We start from the raw sequence: 18,942 nt of genomic DNA, 5'->3' as shown, positions 1-18,942 counted from the left end.
AAGAATTGTGTTGTGGCTTTAAGATGCAGTAACCACATTGGGCATGATGTGTGGTTTCAATCACCAGCTTGCAGCATTCCTCTTGCGTGCTGATAAAAGTGGTTAAAATAAACTCTTACAATCTGTCTCGTTTGCTGGATGGCCTTTACTTGTCCCTACTTTTCAAAGCTTTTAGAATAAAGACTTGAAAGAAAGACGTGCATTTATATAGTGCCTTTCAGATCTCCTTGGATCACAGGGTAATAGTCTGGGGACCTGGGTTTGAATCTTGCCATGGCAGCTGGTGGAATTTGAGTTTAATAAAAAAAAAAATCTGGAATTAAAAATCTACTGATGACCATGAATCAATTGTCGTAAAAACCCATCTGTCCTTTAGGGAAGGAAATCTGCCATCCTTACCTGGTCTGGCCTACATGTGACTCGAGACCCACAGCAATGTGGTTGACTCTTAACTGCCCTCTAAACCAGGGCAGTTAGAGATGGGCAATAAATGCTGGCCTATCTACCAATGCCCATGTCCTATGAATAAAAAAATGTGCATCACAACCAATGAGTTATTTCTTAAAATACAACCACTGTTGGATTGGCAAGCCTGGCTGCAGGATTCATTGATGAGATAAATGACCACATAATATGCTTTGGTTAAAGGATGAAAGTTTTCCAAGGCATATGCAGAGCAGCTCTTCAAAAAGGAGTGCCATGGGATCTTTTGCGTCCACTCGAGAGGGCGTACCGAGGTCTCCGTTTAATGTCTCATCTGCAAGATGAAACCTCTGAATGTGCAGCATTCCCTTAGTATTGCACTGAAGTGCCAGCCAAATTATTCACTCAAAACCACACCGTGGAGGACCTCACTTTTTCTGAGGGCAGGTAGGAAGCTGCATGTATCAGGAAACTGCTCCATGAATGACAAACAATCACAGGCATCCCACAGGCAATTTCCCAGCACTTGTGGGTGAGGCCCAAACCAGTCCTCTGGTCAGAACTACCCCTAAACAACAAAATGTATCCATCGTCTCAAAACCAGAACAGAAGAGTTAAGCAGTGCACTAAGCCGAACCTAAGCTGAATGGAGCAACTCTGTCCAATTTCATTGACAGCGTTGTTTGAGACTTTTCTTCTCATTAAGAATCTGCAATTAAAATTCCCTTCCATGTAATGTTTTCTCAAGCAATTTCCTTAAATGTGAGTTCACAAAAGCCTCAAATCCTCTAATATCTGGTTCCAGTTAGGATTAATTATGTTGCAGAATGGCTACAATAGGGATCACTTATCTTGTGAGAAAGCTACAGTGGCACCGGAGATGCGTGACGTTGGTGGGAGAAGGGAGAAGGGTTAGCACTGGCTAGAAGGCCTGAATGATCTTTCCGAATGTTCTCGTCTGGCCCAAATGGATGGGATTTTCCAGACCTGCCCGTCACAAGACCGGAAAATCCCACTTTACTTCAGGCAACAGATGTCTGAACATATATCTTTTTAAAATAAAAACAAAAAAAGCTGCGGATGCTGGAAATCCAAAACAAAAACAGAATTACCTGGAAAAACTCAGCAGGTCTGGCAGCATCGGCGGAGAAGAAAAGAGTTGACGTTTCGAATCCTCATGACCCTTCGACAGAGTTCTCTCTATTCGGCCTGTTGCTCAATATTCTCAGCATGTGTGTTCTTCCTTCTCTCAATCACCCAACACAGTGCAAGTGTTCCAAAATATGGAATGCAAACACGGGTGTCAGTGGATTGGTCCATTGCAATTAATGTTAAAAATATTAGAATATTGAAATTACAGACTTATCACTGACATGATGAAGCAACTGCAACAGTGACAACCTCATAAATAGTCAATTACTCATGAGGAAATTAACTTGTAGGAAAACCCAAGGGTTTGTCTAAGCCTTTTAGAAGTTTAGAAAACAAAAATTTCACTCTAACTGGAGGAGGGGACCATAGAAATTTGTAACATAAAGAGAGGCTGTTTAACATCCTGAGGTCAAATTTAATTCCCCCAGCCCAGAGGAGATTGTAATAACCTACTGAGCCTCCGCTGGGTGGTATAAAGGAAGAAGCTGTGCAGAAATTCCAGGCAATAGCATTTCCCTATTTGGCCCATCAAGACCCTTCATAATTAAAACAACCTGTATTAAATCTCCTCTTAGCCTTCCCTACGTCACTGGAAATAGTCCAAACATCATGAGTCTAGTACCCATTCCCTGACATGATTCATAAGAGTTTCAATCTGCTTCCTTCCTGAATCTGCTCCTCCACTGACACCAGATTTTACAGGGGAATGGAGGGGGTGGGGGGGGGGGGGGGGCATGGAATGACACGGTAATAGCATCCCTACCTCTGGGCCAGAAACTCTGGGTTAAAGTCCAACTCTGGGTCTAGATGGCCACATAAGGCATCTTCATAATGTGGCCAAACAGGTTGATTATCAGCTTGTAAATACTTCTAACATGCTTGATGGCAGGCTGTAAAAGCAGGAATTTTTCTGGTCAGCCCTACTGCAGAAGGCAAGGGCAAGCCACTGCAGTGCTTTGCCAAGCACGTTCATGGAGCATTCCAATGGAAGTCCATGGCTGCTAACACCACCTTAAGGTGTGGTACCTGGAGTAGGATGCCCTTAATTATTTCCCTAGAAATGTGGAGATAAGAATCTAAAAATGAGAAAAGTCCAATCAACCCATCCATCTTTCTCTGTCATCGATCCCATAGTGGAAGCAAGATGTTGCATGTTAAGGAACTTCATTTTAACACAGAAATGTGGATTTACACTGGGCTCCAAAGGTGGCTTTCACTGATGGCAGCTATTCTGTCCTAAGGTTTTGCCATTAATCCCTGATCTATTGGACAAAGCGGATACTATCAATCACCATTGCTCTCCCATGGGACAGAGTGTGCGTTAATGAACATTATTCTAAACCCTATGCACTAACCTCATGGGATGCAATGATGATTGCTTTTAGCTCCATCCCTAAAAGTGGCGATGACAACTATTGTTATGCTAATTGTGCCACATTAAATTTCTTTCTCAATAAACCCTCATGAATCGATAAATATTGAAGTTACCTACTGGAATAGTAAAAAATCAACAGCATCTCCCGCAAGGAAGGCTCAATGTATGGACAGCTACCTGCCCCTATTGGCTGTCTCACCGATTAAGGACAATGAATTATCTCATACATAAACCCTGCACTGACCAGTCACGACCAATCTGATTATGTATACAATACATAAACTAGTCTGAGCTGTTAAAGAATATGATTTGAAGAATAAAAAAGAAAAAGTTTTGAATTCGCATAATGCCTCTCATAGCCACTGAACATCCCAAAGTGCTTTACAGCCAATGACCTGATAATCTCTTTTTCTTTGTGATGTTGATTGAGGCCCATTTATTGCCCAGGTATCTAGGTTTTAGCACTGCCGCTCTTCTTTGAAATAGTGCTATTGAATATTTTACATCCACTTGACAGGGCAGATGGGGCCTTGGTTTAACGTCTCATCCAAAAGACAGTACCTCAGACAGTCCAGTAGTCCTGTACTGCATTAGAGTGTCATCTTTGACTTCACAAGTCCTGAGGTAGGACTTGAACCTGGAACCTTCTAACTCAGAGACTCAGCTTCACTGAGTCATGGCTAGCTGTTACAAAGGGGTCAGAGTCAGGTTTTGCTGTGTAATTCTGGAAAAGCTAAGAAGACAGTGTGAGCATGTTACGTGACAGGAGGGAGCACAGTTGTGGGTTTCCAATCTCTTCTGGGGAGATATCTTATTTAGCACTGATAAGAAAGCACCAGACTGGAAGCAGAGGGAAGGAAACAAGATCAAAGAACTTAGACAACATTGCTTTAGGAATCAGCAGACCCACCAAAATTAATATCTGTTTACAACAGAGGAGAAGGCCATTCACATCATCACATCTGTGCTGGCTCTTTGCTGCAGCAATCCAAAAATAGCCTCACTGACCCTTGCACAGAGAGTAGTATCTTTTTCTTCTTCAAACTTTTATCCAATTTATCATTAACAGTGCAATAATCTCAGCCTCAACTATTTTATGTAGCACAGCATTACATGCTTCAATAACCTCCATGTAAAGAAATGTCTTCCAACCACCATCCTCACTCTGTCAGTGAGTGAATTGATGACTCCTTAACACTGATTCCCTAACCAAAGGAAATCACGTTCATTTCTCTCGTCACTCTATCAAATGTATAATTAACAACCTCTATTAAGTCTACTTTTAGTCTCTCTGCTGCAATGGAAATAGTCCCAGTATCTCAAAGGCTCATTTTATACTAAAGCTACCCACCCTGAGCATCACCTTGGTGAATGCTACACACTCCTTATGACTTTGCTGTCCTCTTTACAGTGAGATGCCCCAAACTGCAAAGTACTCAAACTGTAGCTTAAACCGATGTTTTGTGTAAGTCTATTGCTGTGTTTTTATTCCTGTATTCTCTGTCCTATTTACCAAGTTCTAATATGTATTAGCCTTTTATATGGCTTCACCTGCAATAGATTTTTTAAGTGCATTTTGTATTTTACTCCCTAGATCTCTCTGTTCACCCAAACCCTTCACTACTTTCTCATTAATGTAAACATCCAATCTTTGCATTTTCTTCCAAAGCACATGGGCAGGTTTAATTGTTGCATACTGCCCTCAGAGCGTATTAGTGAGGCATGGGTGCAGGTGTGAGGAACCACAACTTCTGGATCTTAAGATGACCCATCTGGTGGTAGGCATGTGCAGGTGCAGTTGCGACTGCATTTCCCAGAACCATAATGCATTAATAACACATGCATTACATGCGTTATTAGATATTATTAGTTGATTGTCTGTGGGGTTTCGAGTTAAGACTGAGAGTGGACATCGGGAGAAGTAGGGATAGAGGACAGGAATATTTACCTGAAATAGATGGTCTGGCCATTTCTTTTCCTGCTGTTTGTGGGAGCTTGCTGTGCGCATATTGGTTGCCTCCAATATGTTCATTACAACAGCGCATACACTTCAAAAATATTTCAATAATTGCAAAGCACTTTGTGATTTTTTTTAATGGGATGTGGGTGTCACTGGATGGGCCGTCATTTATTGCCCATCCCTAATTGCCCTAGAGAAAGCGATGGTGAGCTGCCTTCTTGAACCGCTGCATTTCATGTGGTGCAGGTACACCCACAGTGCTGTGAATCCATGAAACACACTATGCAAATCCAACTTAGTTTTTTTCTTTCTGACCTTCTTCTTTCCCTTTCTTCTATTGAACCAGGGGCTGTAAAACATATTTTCTCTGAGCACAGTTATATTGGAGCTGACCCTGTAAACTTGTCCTGCTGTAATTACATCATCCTGCTAGCAGTGGTGCTACAAATGTTTAATTGGATGTGGCAATGGTTTGGGGGGGGGGGGGTGGTGGTGGTGGTGGCGTGGGGGGGAGCGGAGAGGTATATTTGATGCCCATCTGTAGTTTACAATTACACTTGTATTACTTTATAGTGGAGTGGTTTGCTTGAATAATTTACAGAGTATCATAAATCAACAAGATATTATCAAGGAAATGGGAATGTATGTTGGAAAAATTGGCAGCGAATGTGTACTGAGCAAAACTTTTGATGTATTATTACAAACTGAACTTTAAAGAAAAGCTGTTACATTTTGATAAAATTATGATTTTGAGATGAGGTCTAGCATTCCTCTGCTTATCAAGCCAGCAGATTGCCAGAAAGTGGGTGAAGATAAGAATTGCTGGATGCCAAAAGGCCAAGATCCCTATCATTTACCATCCACCATCTTGCTATTTGCATGATACAACAATCATGTCGTTTGTGACAATTCATCTATATCAATGAGTCTACAACACACTCAGACGTGAGGTAAGGAAAACCCCCAGTGATGGAGAGCTTTGGGAACCATAGGCCCAAAGGCACTTGTTCTGCCCAAACTTGCTACACTCACCACATGTGTCCAAAATTACTTTAAAACAGTATCTCAGAATATTATTTTCTGGAAAATATCTATTTAAATGGACAAACTCCAGCCCCATCATGCTGCCAACACAGGAGATCCAAATGGACAAAGGCCAGTAATGGAGTGAACAGGGCACAAGTCCATTCTCGCCACATGACCCGCACGAGAGACATGGGCCAGAATTTTGAGGTCATTGGGCGGGCCCGGGAGTGACCGGGAAATGGTCTGCCACCTGCAATCGGGCTCCAATGACTACTTCACGCTGGTGGGCCAATTAAGGCCCACCCAGCATGAAACGCGGTTCTTCATTGGTCAGGAAGGGCCGAGCTGGGGAAGGGGCCTGTCGGTCGCCGGGTCCAAAGGCGACCTGGTGGCCGGTTTAAAAGTGACCCAGGCAGCCCCTGGAAGGCTGTCGCGGAAGGACATCCCCTGCACATTCACTATGGATTCATTGCGGGCGGACAAGGCAGGTGGGAGGTCAGGTCGGGCGGGCACTCTGCGCCCCCCCACCCCCCCTTTTTCTGATGAGTGCCTCACTGTCCTCCCAGAGGAGGTGGCAGCCTGGAGGGACACCCTTGTCCCCAGGGGTGGGAGAAGGAGGCCACCACATCTCACCAAGAGGGCGTGAGAGGAGGTGGCAGCAATGGTGAGCAGCCATGATGTGATATGGCACAACTGGGTCCAGTGCTGGAAGTGCTTCAACGACCTGTTGTGCTTAGGAAGGGTGAGTACCGTGATGGCATGGGTCAGTGTGTAGAAGTGTTAAGGTGGACCTCAGGGGTGTTAGAGCCTGAGTGCCAACTGTCAGTGACACCGGAGCTGACCAAGGGGGTGAGCCCTGGCTGCTCGGACTGAGTGTCTTGCGGCTCAAGGGCCATAACTCGGCTGAGCCCTGCGAGGTGTTCCTCAGGTGGGGTTGTCCAGGCTGCAATGGTGCTGCAGGTAGAGAGGAGACTGATCAGTGCTCCTCTGCTGTTTCAGGAGAAGAAGATCTACAACAATATTGAAAGCTCGTGGACCTCCTAATGCTGTCCAGATACGAACAAGATGCTCTGGAGCTTGAGAGCCAGTGTACACCCTGTGCAAACAGGTGTGGAGGAGTGGAGGTGCCAGACGAAGGCAGTGCACAGAGGTGAGACTTTTGGTTTACGCAACCAATGAGTCTCCTCATTGATGTGAGCCTAGAACCTGGATCCCCATGGATCATTGGAAGACGAGGGCACCATGATGTCCATGGTCTCACCAGGGTGTCTGGCATGCACAGTGACAGTGTGCTGACTTTAACTAATGATATGTCCTTGTTCTCCCTTTCAGGTATGCCAGCAGGCATGCGCTCTGCAGACCCCGAAGGGCCACCCCTGACACTGGAGGACCTCTGAGCTTCTGTTGCATCTGCGCCCACACCCGTTCTCTGAAGCAGGCGCCAGCATAGATACCAGCACCTCGGCGGGCATTAGATCGGTGACTAGTATGCATATTAGTGACGGGCACATCCCACCTGTTTGAGGTGCAGGCAGAGGCAGGGAGTGCCCAGGGCGCCGGCAGTCAGAGGTCGGCTGGGGGCCAGGACGATGCTCAGTCGAAGGCTGATGATGAGCAATTAGGCGGCAGATGCTGGATGTCCAGCGAGATGTGCGGGAGGATCTGGTGGAGTTCCATGAGGGTCTACGTGCCATGGTCACCGTGATGGAGGAGTCCATGTGGAGCATGAGCACTGCATTGACCGTCATGGCCGAGTGCACTGCCTCCTCCACTGAGAGGATGGCGACTCTCACGGAGAAGGAGTGCCGGAGGCAGAATCACGGGTTCGTGCGGTTGCACTCAGACCTGCAAGCCCACACACAGGCACTGACTTCGGCTGGTCAGGGTCCATGTGGGAGATGGATGAAGCACCCAGTATCCCTGATACTTGCCCATTCATCAATGATAAGCAGGGAGATCCAGAGTGAACTATTGTTGGCGCACAAGCTGCCTGCTGGCTTCTCTCAGGGTACCCTGGATGACAGTAGCAGTTCTTCCAACCCTCTGCCAGTGACCATGGCATCTGATGAGGCTGCAGTGACAGGGGTGATGCCAATTTTGGCACTGGCTGCTCCCTCCCAGGCGGGGCCAGCACAGGCTCCATTGGCCAGAGGATGACCGCCAAGGTCATCAAGGCCAACAGCACTGCAGGCTCAGCAGATTGTCTCCAATGCCGGTGCCAGTGAGGAAGGAGCACCAAGACCTAGCACTTGCAAATGTAAGTTAAAGGCACCATGAGCACAAGAAGGACAAGTCACGGGATATTTTATGTTCATTTATGTTGACTTTATGTAAACTGGTCTAATGTTGAAGACCAGAAATGTTTATGTAAATACTATTGAACTGTCAGAATGAGATAAATTGTGTTGTTGTCGTCATGGCCTGAGTATGCTTCACCTTTTCATTTTATTAGTGTGGGGAACGCCAGTGTGTAATGCTGGACATAGGTGGCTCTGAACCTTATTGCACAGGCACTGAATGCTCTTTATGTGAAATGAAAGGGTCCTTTCAGACATCTGAGATGGATGCAGCAGCCCTGGTGTGTGGTTGAAGCTGATCTTTGGCAGCCTAGCTGAAGGAGTGTTGGATCAAAGTGTCCCTGGTGTCCCTGCCTCCCTGCATGTTAACGAGGTCTGCCTCCATGCCCTCAGCGTTCTCCTCACCATGCTCATCATTGGACTCACTACTGGACTCATCATCTGTGGCCTGTGCAGCAGTGTCAAGATCCTCTTTCTCCAGTGGGTCCACTCTTACGAGTGCCAGATTGTGGAGAGCACAGCATGCAACCACTATCAGTGCCACCCACTCTGAGGGATATTGTAGTGCTCCCCCTGAACAGTCCAGGCATCGAAAGTGCATCTTGAGAAGATCTATGGTCGTCTCTACCACCACTTTTGTGGAGCCATGACTCATATTGTAACACTTCTCTGCCTCTGTTTTTGGGTGGTGGAGAGGCGTCATGAGCCACCTCGTCAACGGATAGCCCTTGTCACCCAGCAGCCATCCATCTATTTGGGCTGGAGTACTGAAGAGCCCCGGCACCTGGGAGTGTCTGAGGATGTAGGCAACGTGGGAGCTGCCTGGGTACCTTGCACAGACTTGTAGAATCAGCATCCTGTGATCAGACACTATCTGCACGTTCATGGAGTGGAAGCCCTTCCTGCTGACGAAGGTACCGGGCTCACCTGCTGGCGCCTTGATGGCCACATGTGTACAGTCTATAGCACCCTGGACATGGGAGATCCCAACAATCACTGCAAAGCCTCTGGCTCACTCTGCCTGGCTGGCTTCACTCACCAGCTTGACGCAACTGCGGACAGCTGATTGGGAGACTCCACACAGATCCCCCACTGGCCACTGGAAAAAACTGGAGGCATAGGAATTGAGGCCAATGTGACCTTCAGAGCCTTTGGCTTGGGGTGTCCACCCACATAGCCAGAACTGATCTCAGGCCCAATCATCTGGCAAATGGAAGTCACAGTCTCCCTTGAGAGGCAGAGCCTCCTTAGGCATTACACCTCAGACATATTGAGGTAGCTGCTTCGCTGCCTGTTAACCCTGGCAGCAGGAGAGTGGTGTTTTCTGTGGTCCCTTCCACCTTGGACACCCTGCTGACCCTGCGTCCCTTGAGCCTCCGCCTCTCCTCCCAAGGGTCCCTCTCCTGGAAGCTGCATTGGGATACCTGGCCTCCTCTCCCTCTTGCCCCTCTCTGTCTCCTCAGAGGAGGTGCCTCTAGCAAGACCATAATCCCCATTACCAGAGGAACGGAAGGCTGCCTGATACCTGGAAGGGTCCACATGGTCTGTATCCTCCGGGGGGCCTTACAGACACCAATAAGTCCTGAAATTAAGCCTGGAAATGCTACGAATGCAGCCCCAAACAGAGATAAGGCCGCCAAGTACCAACAAGCAACCAGCAGTAAATGATCTCCAAAGCTCCTTACTAGTCACGGTGGCAATGCCACTGACCCTTTTCATCCCACCCGTGGATGGGGTTTTTGAAAAGCTTGACTAGCTGCCTGCCCATTTTGCCCTGGTGACAAACACGAAATCACACGGGCAACGAAAAATCACCATCAATCGGACCGTTAAGGGGCTTAAGTGGCCTGTTAATTAACGGCGGGCATGGCTCCGGTGCCTGCGCACGCCCCCGCCGATCGAAATATCGAGCGAGTGCACGATGACGTTGGATGAACGTCCCAATGTCATCGCGCGCAATTTTACACCCGATCGGGTCGGACACACGCCTGCCCCTGGGATGTAAAACTCTGCCTATGGGCTCCAATTTGGCCTTTCCACGCACAGCCCAGGGCTGTAAAATGCGGTGAGCCATTCTAAAGTCCATTGACTTTGGCAGGACCGTAAAATCCCACTGGCATAAAATTCTGCCAATGGTGAGCAAGTGGACACAATCCTGATTTTGCCACGCTATGGGATAACAATATTCAATGGAATGTTGCAATGCACTAATAGGCAGAAAAAAAATTCCATTGGGATACAACTTTATCCAAAGCACATAACAGGCCAATTCAAAGTAAAAAGCTTTCATAGAACATGACTTCAAATAGTGTAGTGCCCTGACAAACAGGTTGTTAATCTCAACTGATATGTGTTCTGGCTGAGGTACAATAGCATTGTTTTATGGGGAAACCCCCTTCTTGTCTAAATTACGTAAATTATGCTTTGGCAGCCAAGAATTGAATGGGAATTTTGGACGTTTCAAATGTAATTATGGCAAAACCAAACTGACATTCTCCTCCCTATCCCACTGTGAACTGGGTGCTGTCAAATCAGTGCCTCATCACGTCCCATCCAAATCACCGTTAGATGAAGGATTTGTTAAACTTGGCTATGTGGTAAAAGTGAAGCTGAATGTTTTAGGAATCATTTTATAAATAAAAAAAGATAACTAACCCTTTATAATTAATTTTTAAAAATTAAGGAAATTATCCTTTGAATTTTGCTTCCAATCTGTTGAGCATGTTTGATGCACTGAGGGGAGATAGAACAGAAAGGATAATGATAAAGATAGTTCTGCTGCCGAGTCTGCGGAGAATCACTGTTGTGCAATATATAATGTAGTACAGCACACTCTTATTTAGAGAAAGGGTAAAATCATGTCAGAGAGTAATATTAACCATGTTGGAGTCCATGCCCCTGTCCCCATCTCTATTATCTCCTATATCCCACCATCAAACACCCTGTTCTTCTGACACCAACCTCTTGGCATCAATCCTCTTATTCTTTCATTAATCTTTGGCTGCCTGGGTTCCAATCCCTACAATTCCCTGCTAAACCTCTCCATTCATCTCTTAAAAAAAAATCCTGAACATCCATCTCTTCAAATGAGCTTTTAACCTCTAATGTCCTGGCTTGGTGCCTATTTTCCCAATACTTATGCTTTGTGAAGCGCTTTGGGGAATTTATTTACACCAAAGGCATTGTATAAATCGGAGCCAATCTGAGATGATGCAGCTATTACTGGGATTCTGTATTTGTTCAAGTAGAGATCAAACTATATGTTTATTTCCCAATGTTGCTCAGAATTTCTCCCTTCTCTATTTCCCTCCTTTCCTCCAACTACAAAGTCAGGAACTGAAGTGAAAGGTTGTTGTGTGTGGGGACACGGGAGGTGGCAGGGGAGGGGGAGAGTGGGATTGTAAGTATCTTTGATTTTATAAGGACAGTAAATTGGGACTTTTGGAATTGAAGTTTGACTGCAGCCAAGTACAAAATTGCTTGGGAATGAACTAGTCTTTTTCTTTTGCTATTCCTCCCATGAAGGTCTTGAGTCCATATTGGTGAATAGTCTTACAGACATCAAGTGCCCTTGACCAACCTCGCAAAATGTTAATTGGAATGGTGGATAAACTTGCTGAGTCATCGGGAACACTAAACAGCATCCCAATAAATATGTATCAGCTGGTCTCAGTAGTAGCAGTCTTGTTCTCTGAATTCAAAGGTTGTGGGTTCATGTCCCACATCATCTAAACGTATGCTTTACTGCAGCATTGAGAGAATGCTGCATTGTCAGAGGTTCTGATTTCTGGCTGCAATGTTTCACAAAGGCACTGGGTTCCTGTGTCGGTAGATGTAAAATATCCCATTTGAAGGAAATGGTGAAATTTCTTAGTGACCTTGGTCAACATTTATCTCTCAATTTACAAGAGCATATTAGTTTAAGGTCATTTCTTCCATTGCTGTCTGTGGCTGTGCTTATCTATAAGTTAACGGTGGCTACACTGCAAAAGTAACTAACCGGGTGTGGAGTGATTTGGGATGTCCTAAGGATGTGTTATAAAAATGCAAGCTCCTTTATTCCAAACTATAATGATGAACACCAGGATAGAGCACTTCAGAATATTATGCTTCTTATGAAGGATTACTTGCGATATAACCCAATAAATTGCGCCATAAAGGAATTGTGCAATACTAGATATTATTGCAACAGCAACATCATTGTAATCTGTTGATTCCAGTTGTTGTTGCATTTTTCTTTGCTGTTAGGTGAACTGGGACAGTAGAGAAACCACATCACAACTACTATCATTGATGGGCCGTAGGTCACAGCCAGCTTGGGGTTTCTGATGTAGGTCATTCCATAACAATGCGCGGACTGATCTCTATCTGAAGATTTCAACAACTCCTCTTTAAGGTAGTGCTGCTGCTCCTCTAACCTGTCTCTTTTTTATCATTTGCTTCGTTAGAAGAGCTGCAAAAGGGTAGAATAGGTTATGAAAGGGTTTGACAGGACAGACATGGGGAAAATGTTTCCACTTGTGGGGGAGATCAAAACTAGGGGCATTTAAGGGGAAGCTAGATAAGCACATGAGAAAATAGAAGACTATGTCAATAGGGATAGATGAAGAGGGTCAGGAGGAGGCTCAAGTAGAATATAAACATGTGGAGGCCTATATGCATCATGACTAATTGGACTGCATGGCCTGTTTCTGCGTTATACTTTTTATGTAATTCTATAAAAGCAAGAATTCAGGGGACAAGTCAAGAATTGTTGTTCTCTTTAGATTTGGCATTCTTGCAAATCTGTCCTGATGAGTGCAAGATGAAAAGCTTCAGCAGCATGTCCCTTTTTTCAGCAATGTTCAACTTCTGTACTACCAAGCGACTACAAGTCAAGAATCAAATATCTTTATTGAAATAAGTAGCATATAAGTCTCTCCTTCATACATATTATTAAACATAGGGGGATGACGCTCGTGAGTGTGATCAGTTATAGGATTAGAAATCACTTTTGCTTTTCATTTGCTTAATGAGGAAAAACATTAGTGTTTAAAATGTAACACTTTTGGGCAATCAACTTTAATTATAAACCACACCCGGATCAGCCTTAGCATGTCCAGATGACCGAGAAAGCTTTCTCTAATCTACCACTAAATCACACCTTAGCTGCAACCTCAGTATAAGATCCCTGCCACGCCTATCTTAAATCTTCCATTTCCAGTACCAGTTTTCCCTGGGTGAGACTGATAATTTTGTGTCAAATGGTGGGTGGTTTGTACTTGTGCCCACACATCACTAGAAGCTGCGGTGAGACCGTTCAAACCCATTTCAATTAGTAAACCTACAGCTTGCAGAAATAGGATACTAGCAGGCCTGAACCCAGGTTCCAGGGATTAAAACACAGGGTAGCCACGGTCTCATTAGGAAGTGAAGTCTAATGAATAAACTTTATATTTTACTGCTCCAAAAAAAATCTTTAGCCTCAAACTTTGAATAAAAAAAAAATTGCTATTTCAGGCTGTGAACACTCATGCATCTTTGTCACACTTCAACTAAATTAAAACACTTGATATCACACAGAAGCTAAGGAATTTTTTTAGAGAAGTGACGGATGACACGTCCTCTCTGGGGTAATGAACATTTATTGCTAGAGGATGCAAATGTGCTCAAAGCAGTTCAGAGAAGGTTTACCAGACTAATACCTGGAATGGGCAGGTTATCATATGAGGACAGGTTGGACAGTCTAGGCTTGTATCCATTGGCATTTAGAAGAGTAAGAGGTGACTTGATTGAAACATGTAAGATCCTGAGGGGTCTTGACAGGGTGGATATGGAGAGGATAAAAACAAAAAACTGCGGATGCTGGAAATCCAAAACAAAAACAGAATTACCTGGAAAAACTCAGCGGGTCTGGCAGCATCGGCGGAGAAGAAAAGAGTTGACGTTTCGAGTCCTCATGGCCCTTCCACAGAACTGAACAAAGGGTCACGAGAACTCGAAACGTCAACTCTTTTCTTTTCCGCCGATGCTGCCAGACCTGCTGAGTTTTTCCAGGTAATTCTGTTTTTGTTTTGGATATGGAGAGGATGTTTCCTATTGTGGGAGAACCTAGAAGTAGGGGTCACTGTTTTATACTAAGGGGTTGCTCATTTAAAACTTCTACATTGCATACCACATTAAGGAAAGATGATTCTTGACTTATCTCCTGAATTCTTGTGTTCATAGAATTATATTACATGGAGTGTTCAGCACTGAAACAGGTCAATCAACCCAATTGGTCCATGGTGGTGTTTATGTTCCACACAAGCCCCCTCCTACTCCTCTTCTTGTAACCGAATCAAGGTATTCTTCTATTCCTCTCTCCTTTGTGTGATTCTCTAGCTTCATCTTAAATGCTTCAATGCGATTTGTCTCAACTAACCTCTACGATAGTGAGTTTCACTTTCTCATCATTCTCTCAGTAAAAAAAGTTGCTCCTGAATTCCCTATTGGATTTATTAGTGACTATCTTTTTTTTACATTTGCTTGTTTTGGTTTATCCATATATCTTTTCATCTCCTCTATCAAATCATTTCATAATCTTAAAGATCTTTAGCACCCCTTAACCTTTTCTTTTCTGGAGAAAAGAGCCATAGCCAGTTTAACTTTTCCTGATAGTTAATCTGGCAGAGCAAAATGCACAGCCTTTCTAGAACCTTCCTGATTTTCCATCCATTAAAATGACCATCTTCTTAAATCCCTCGGCCCCTGTCACTTCCACACTCACCTCCAACAACAAATACGAGGAATTGCTAAGACTGAGACCATTCGACCAGCTGTCTCTGCCACTTTCCTATTGCCCCTTTGCCGACTGAACTAAACCTCCCCCAATGTTCACCCTATGCCCCAGCCCTGAACTCACGTCTTTCTCTAGTGCTGAGCTCATCGTGAGACCCACCTCAAACTCCCTCCACCCTATTCCCACCACATTACTGACCATCAAACTCCTTTCCTTTCTTCCTGTTTCACCTTTTCCCACGTTACTTGGGGTCCCCACAACGCTGGTTGATCACTCAACATTTTACTGCATTAAAGGTGTTATATAAGTACAAGTTGTTGTGGTAATGTATGATCTGCCATCCCACATGTTCAAGATAAAAAAATGATCACATTCACTTTCGCACACAGACTCCTTGATTAGAAGTGGGGCTCATCAGCTGACTTGTTTGTTTCCCTATCCTGGGAACAACTGAGGTCCCTAAGCAGCCAGCAGCAGAAGACTGGATCTTAAATTTCCAATTGTAGACAGGAAAGCTGAGAGGCCTCCCCGAATGAATTGGGGGAGGGGAGAAAAGTTTTAAAGCTGAGGTCTGATCAACATCACTAACAGCCCATTCCAGATGAAAGGTCCAGGAACATGTTAGCCAGCTCCAGTCCACACTCTCAGGAGGCAACGGCAGTCAAAAGAAACTCTCACCTGGAGTGAGCCCTTAAGCTAAAACCAAATATTGTTGCGTTTGACAGGAAACTGGGTAAGTACATGAGGGAGAAAGGAACAGAAGGAAGTGTCGTTATGGTGAGACAAGCAAAATGAGAAAAGGCTTGTGTGGAGCATAAACACCAGCATGGACCAGTTGACCTGAATTGCCTGTGTCTCCTCCCTATTCATTTCAAGATTGCAACATCACTGGTATTAAACAAAAGAAATGTTAGTAGGCCTCACACCTACAGCCGGGTTGAAAGAAAAATGATAGAATGATGCACTGAAGGAGACCATTGTGTTGGTTCTTTATAATAGCTATCCAATTAAGTGTAGGGGCAGAAAGTAGCAGAGTGGTAATGTTACTGAATTCATAATCCCAAAGCCCAGGTTAATCTTCTGGGGACAAATCTGGAATGAAAGTCAGTCTCAGTAATAGTGACCATGAAACCATCATCAGTTGTCATAAAATCCCATCTGATTCACTAATGTCCTCTATGGAAGGAAATCTGTCATCCTTATGTGTAAGTCTAAACCCATAGCAAAGTGGTTGACTCTTAACTGCCCTCCGAACAAGGACAACTAGGGATGGGCAACAAATGCTGGCATTGCCAGTGGTGCCCACATCCCATGAAGTAATAAGTTAAACCAAATCCCAATTGCTCTGGACTTTCCCCATAGCCCAGCAGATGTTTCCTTTTTGAGTGTCAGGAAAGATTGAATAGGCTGAAATTCTTTTCTCTAGAAGCGAGAAGGCTGAGGGATGATCATTAAAATTATGAAGGGGTTTGATAGGACAGACACACAGATGCCTCCACTTGTGGGGGTGTCCAAATCTACGGGCGATAAATAAAAGGCAGCCACACTAAATCCAACAGGGAATTCAGAGAGAAACTTCTCTAGCCAGGTATCTGAGTTTGTTGCCACATGGGGTGGTTGGGGTAACGATGCCTTGAAAGGGAAGCATGAGGGATAGAGAGTTTTAAAAAATGTGCAGATAGGGGTGGGAGGAGTGGAGCTTAAACACCAACATAGATCAGGTGAGCTGAAAGGAATAGTCCCATGCTGTAAATTCCATGCAATTTCATGTATATATCCAATGCCCTTTTGAAAGTTAATATTGAATCTTTTTCTCATACTGATCTAGGCAGAGCATTCCAGATCATAGCAACTCATAGAACATGCAGAAAAAAAGATCCTTATCTCTCCCTTGCTTTGGATGAGAGAAGGGGGGGCGGGGGGTGGAGGGGCAAGAAAACAAAATAAAAACAGGAAATGCTCAGCTGGTTGGGCAGTATCTGTGCAGAGAGATACAGAGTTCACGTTTCAGGTCAACAACCTTTCATCAGAACCCAGGAAGGGTCATCAACAATGACTAATTCTGTTTCTCTCTCCAAAAATGCTGGCTGACCTGCTGATTATTTACAGCATTTCCTGTTCTTATCCCAGAAGGGGGTGGGGTGGGGGGAAACCCAGTTTGGGCCAGTATTCTTATTTCCCAGTTTTTACTGGTGTTCCATTTTAAAGTATACAAGACCAGTTCAGACCAGTATTCTTACTTCCAGGTTTTTACTGCTCTTTCTTTCCCTCTGGGATTTCAGATTTCCAGCGTTTGCAGTACATTGGATTGAAGAAAACAATATTTACTTGAAAATATAAAGGATAACATATATTGATGAGTTTATATTGTACATGAAGGATACATGTTGCCATTTTCACAGCAATGCAAGTACAACCCATGCTTTCCCCCTTCAGGTCGGAAATGCTAGGATTGGAGATAAGGTGAGAGAGTGCTCTGCACCAGCCACTTCACAATAATGGGCAAAATATGGATCAGCATAAAGCCTCCCATGAGGCGGTTTGAACTTTTAACACTTTCCCTTTCCTTCTGCCAGCCCTTTACATACCACAACCACTCTCTGCTAGGTGATTTCTGACAAGCCATTTGTTTCCCAGTGCTTTTTCCTACAGTCACTCAGGAGACCAAACTTGGAGGGTAAGGTTCAGGGCAGCGGAGTACAGGCGGGTCTCCCTCGCTAACCTGTCCGGTGAAAACACACTGCCTCCCTACCACCAGACCGTGACTCACATGCCAAAGTCTCACCTGGATGTTACCTCGCGGCCGCAGGTAAACGAGAAGGGGCAATGAAATGCGCTCAGGTGCTGGGAAACCGAAGAAACGCCGAAATTTAAAACATTAGCGTTTTAAAACGCTAGATCACCCCCCCCCCCCCCACCACCCAAATGCTGGAGCCGATCTAGCTAAAGTTATGTGGAAAAAAAAGACCCCAAACACTCAGGCAAGAGAGAAACAGACCAGCGACGCTCGCAATCATGAGGAAAAGTGAAAGTAGCATTGAAACATGGACACAGACACACACGCTCATTTATTTTGCAAAGGGGTATTCCAAATCGGAGAGTGAGCTGACATCTGCTCAGGGGGACACAGTCTCAACATAATCCATGATCTGCCCGAAGTGGGGTTTGCTTTTGACATGACGTTTAACAACTCATTTTTCCCTCTCTGGCTTTTTTTTTTAAAAAAAAATAAATAAAAATCCGCACCGGGATCTTGCAGGGCGGGTTTACCTGTGGTTTCCAGAAAGAAGCTGACTTCTTCATAGGGAGCAGATGTCGGTCGTTAACTCCGGGGCTTTAAAGGTCTTGATCTCAAGGACAACGCACATCGCTCGGCGGCTGCTGATAATACATGTCCTCTGAGCGCTCTCACACAGAGACACACACACACACCACACACACACACTGGCTTGTGTGACAGTGAAAGAAAGGAACCCACCCCCTCACACATGTGATTTCCCAGCAGCTCTGCAACTTCAGTTGTTGCTGCTGCGAACCCGGTGTCTGTGTGAGCTGCCGTGGGAGGCGGGGGGGGGGGGGGGGGGGAGGTTGCTGATTCACTCCGCACATCAGCCGCAAATCTCCCGAGTTTGCAGCTGGTGCAGGACGAGTCACAGCCGCCCGGATACAGTCAAATCCCGAACTCTGTTCAGGACAACACCCCCCCCCCCCCCGCCAAATACATCGCTGCGCGTAACATTCGGTCTCATGACTCCAAGTGACACACTCCCAAACACAGTGTCCATCAAATTCTCCCAAGTACATTGCCCAGTACCCTCCCTACTAAATTCGGTGTCCAGGAGAAGGGTCATAGAGTCTCCAACCTCTTGTTTCTCTCTCTCTCTCTCTCTCTCTCCACAGATGTTCTCAGACCTGTTGAGTTTTTCCAGCATTTCCTGTTTTTATTTCA

The 18,942-nt window shown here is 45.1% G+C and overlaps 1 protein-coding gene across 1 annotated transcript in view; it reads right to left on the bottom strand.

Moving 5' to 3' along the window:
- The window catches only part of LOC121282075, a 56,792-nt gene extending 38,306 nt beyond the window's left edge, over positions 1-18,486 (bottom strand). The window contains exon 1 of the mRNA XM_041195506.1: positions 18,264-18,486. Within this exon, the coding sequence (XP_041051440.1) occupies positions 18,264-18,296 (33 nt within the window). The 5' untranslated portion in view covers positions 18,297-18,486. The remainder of the gene's footprint in view (positions 1-18,263) is intronic.
- Between the last annotated feature and the right edge of the window lie 456 nt (positions 18,487-18,942).

This window comes from Carcharodon carcharias, chromosome 9 (assembly GCF_017639515.1).
Source record: "Carcharodon carcharias isolate sCarCar2 chromosome 9, sCarCar2.pri, whole genome shotgun sequence".
NCBI lineage: Eukaryota > Metazoa > Chordata > Chondrichthyes > Lamniformes > Lamnidae > Carcharodon > Carcharodon carcharias.
This window is presented reverse-complemented; position numbering and strand designations above follow the sequence as displayed.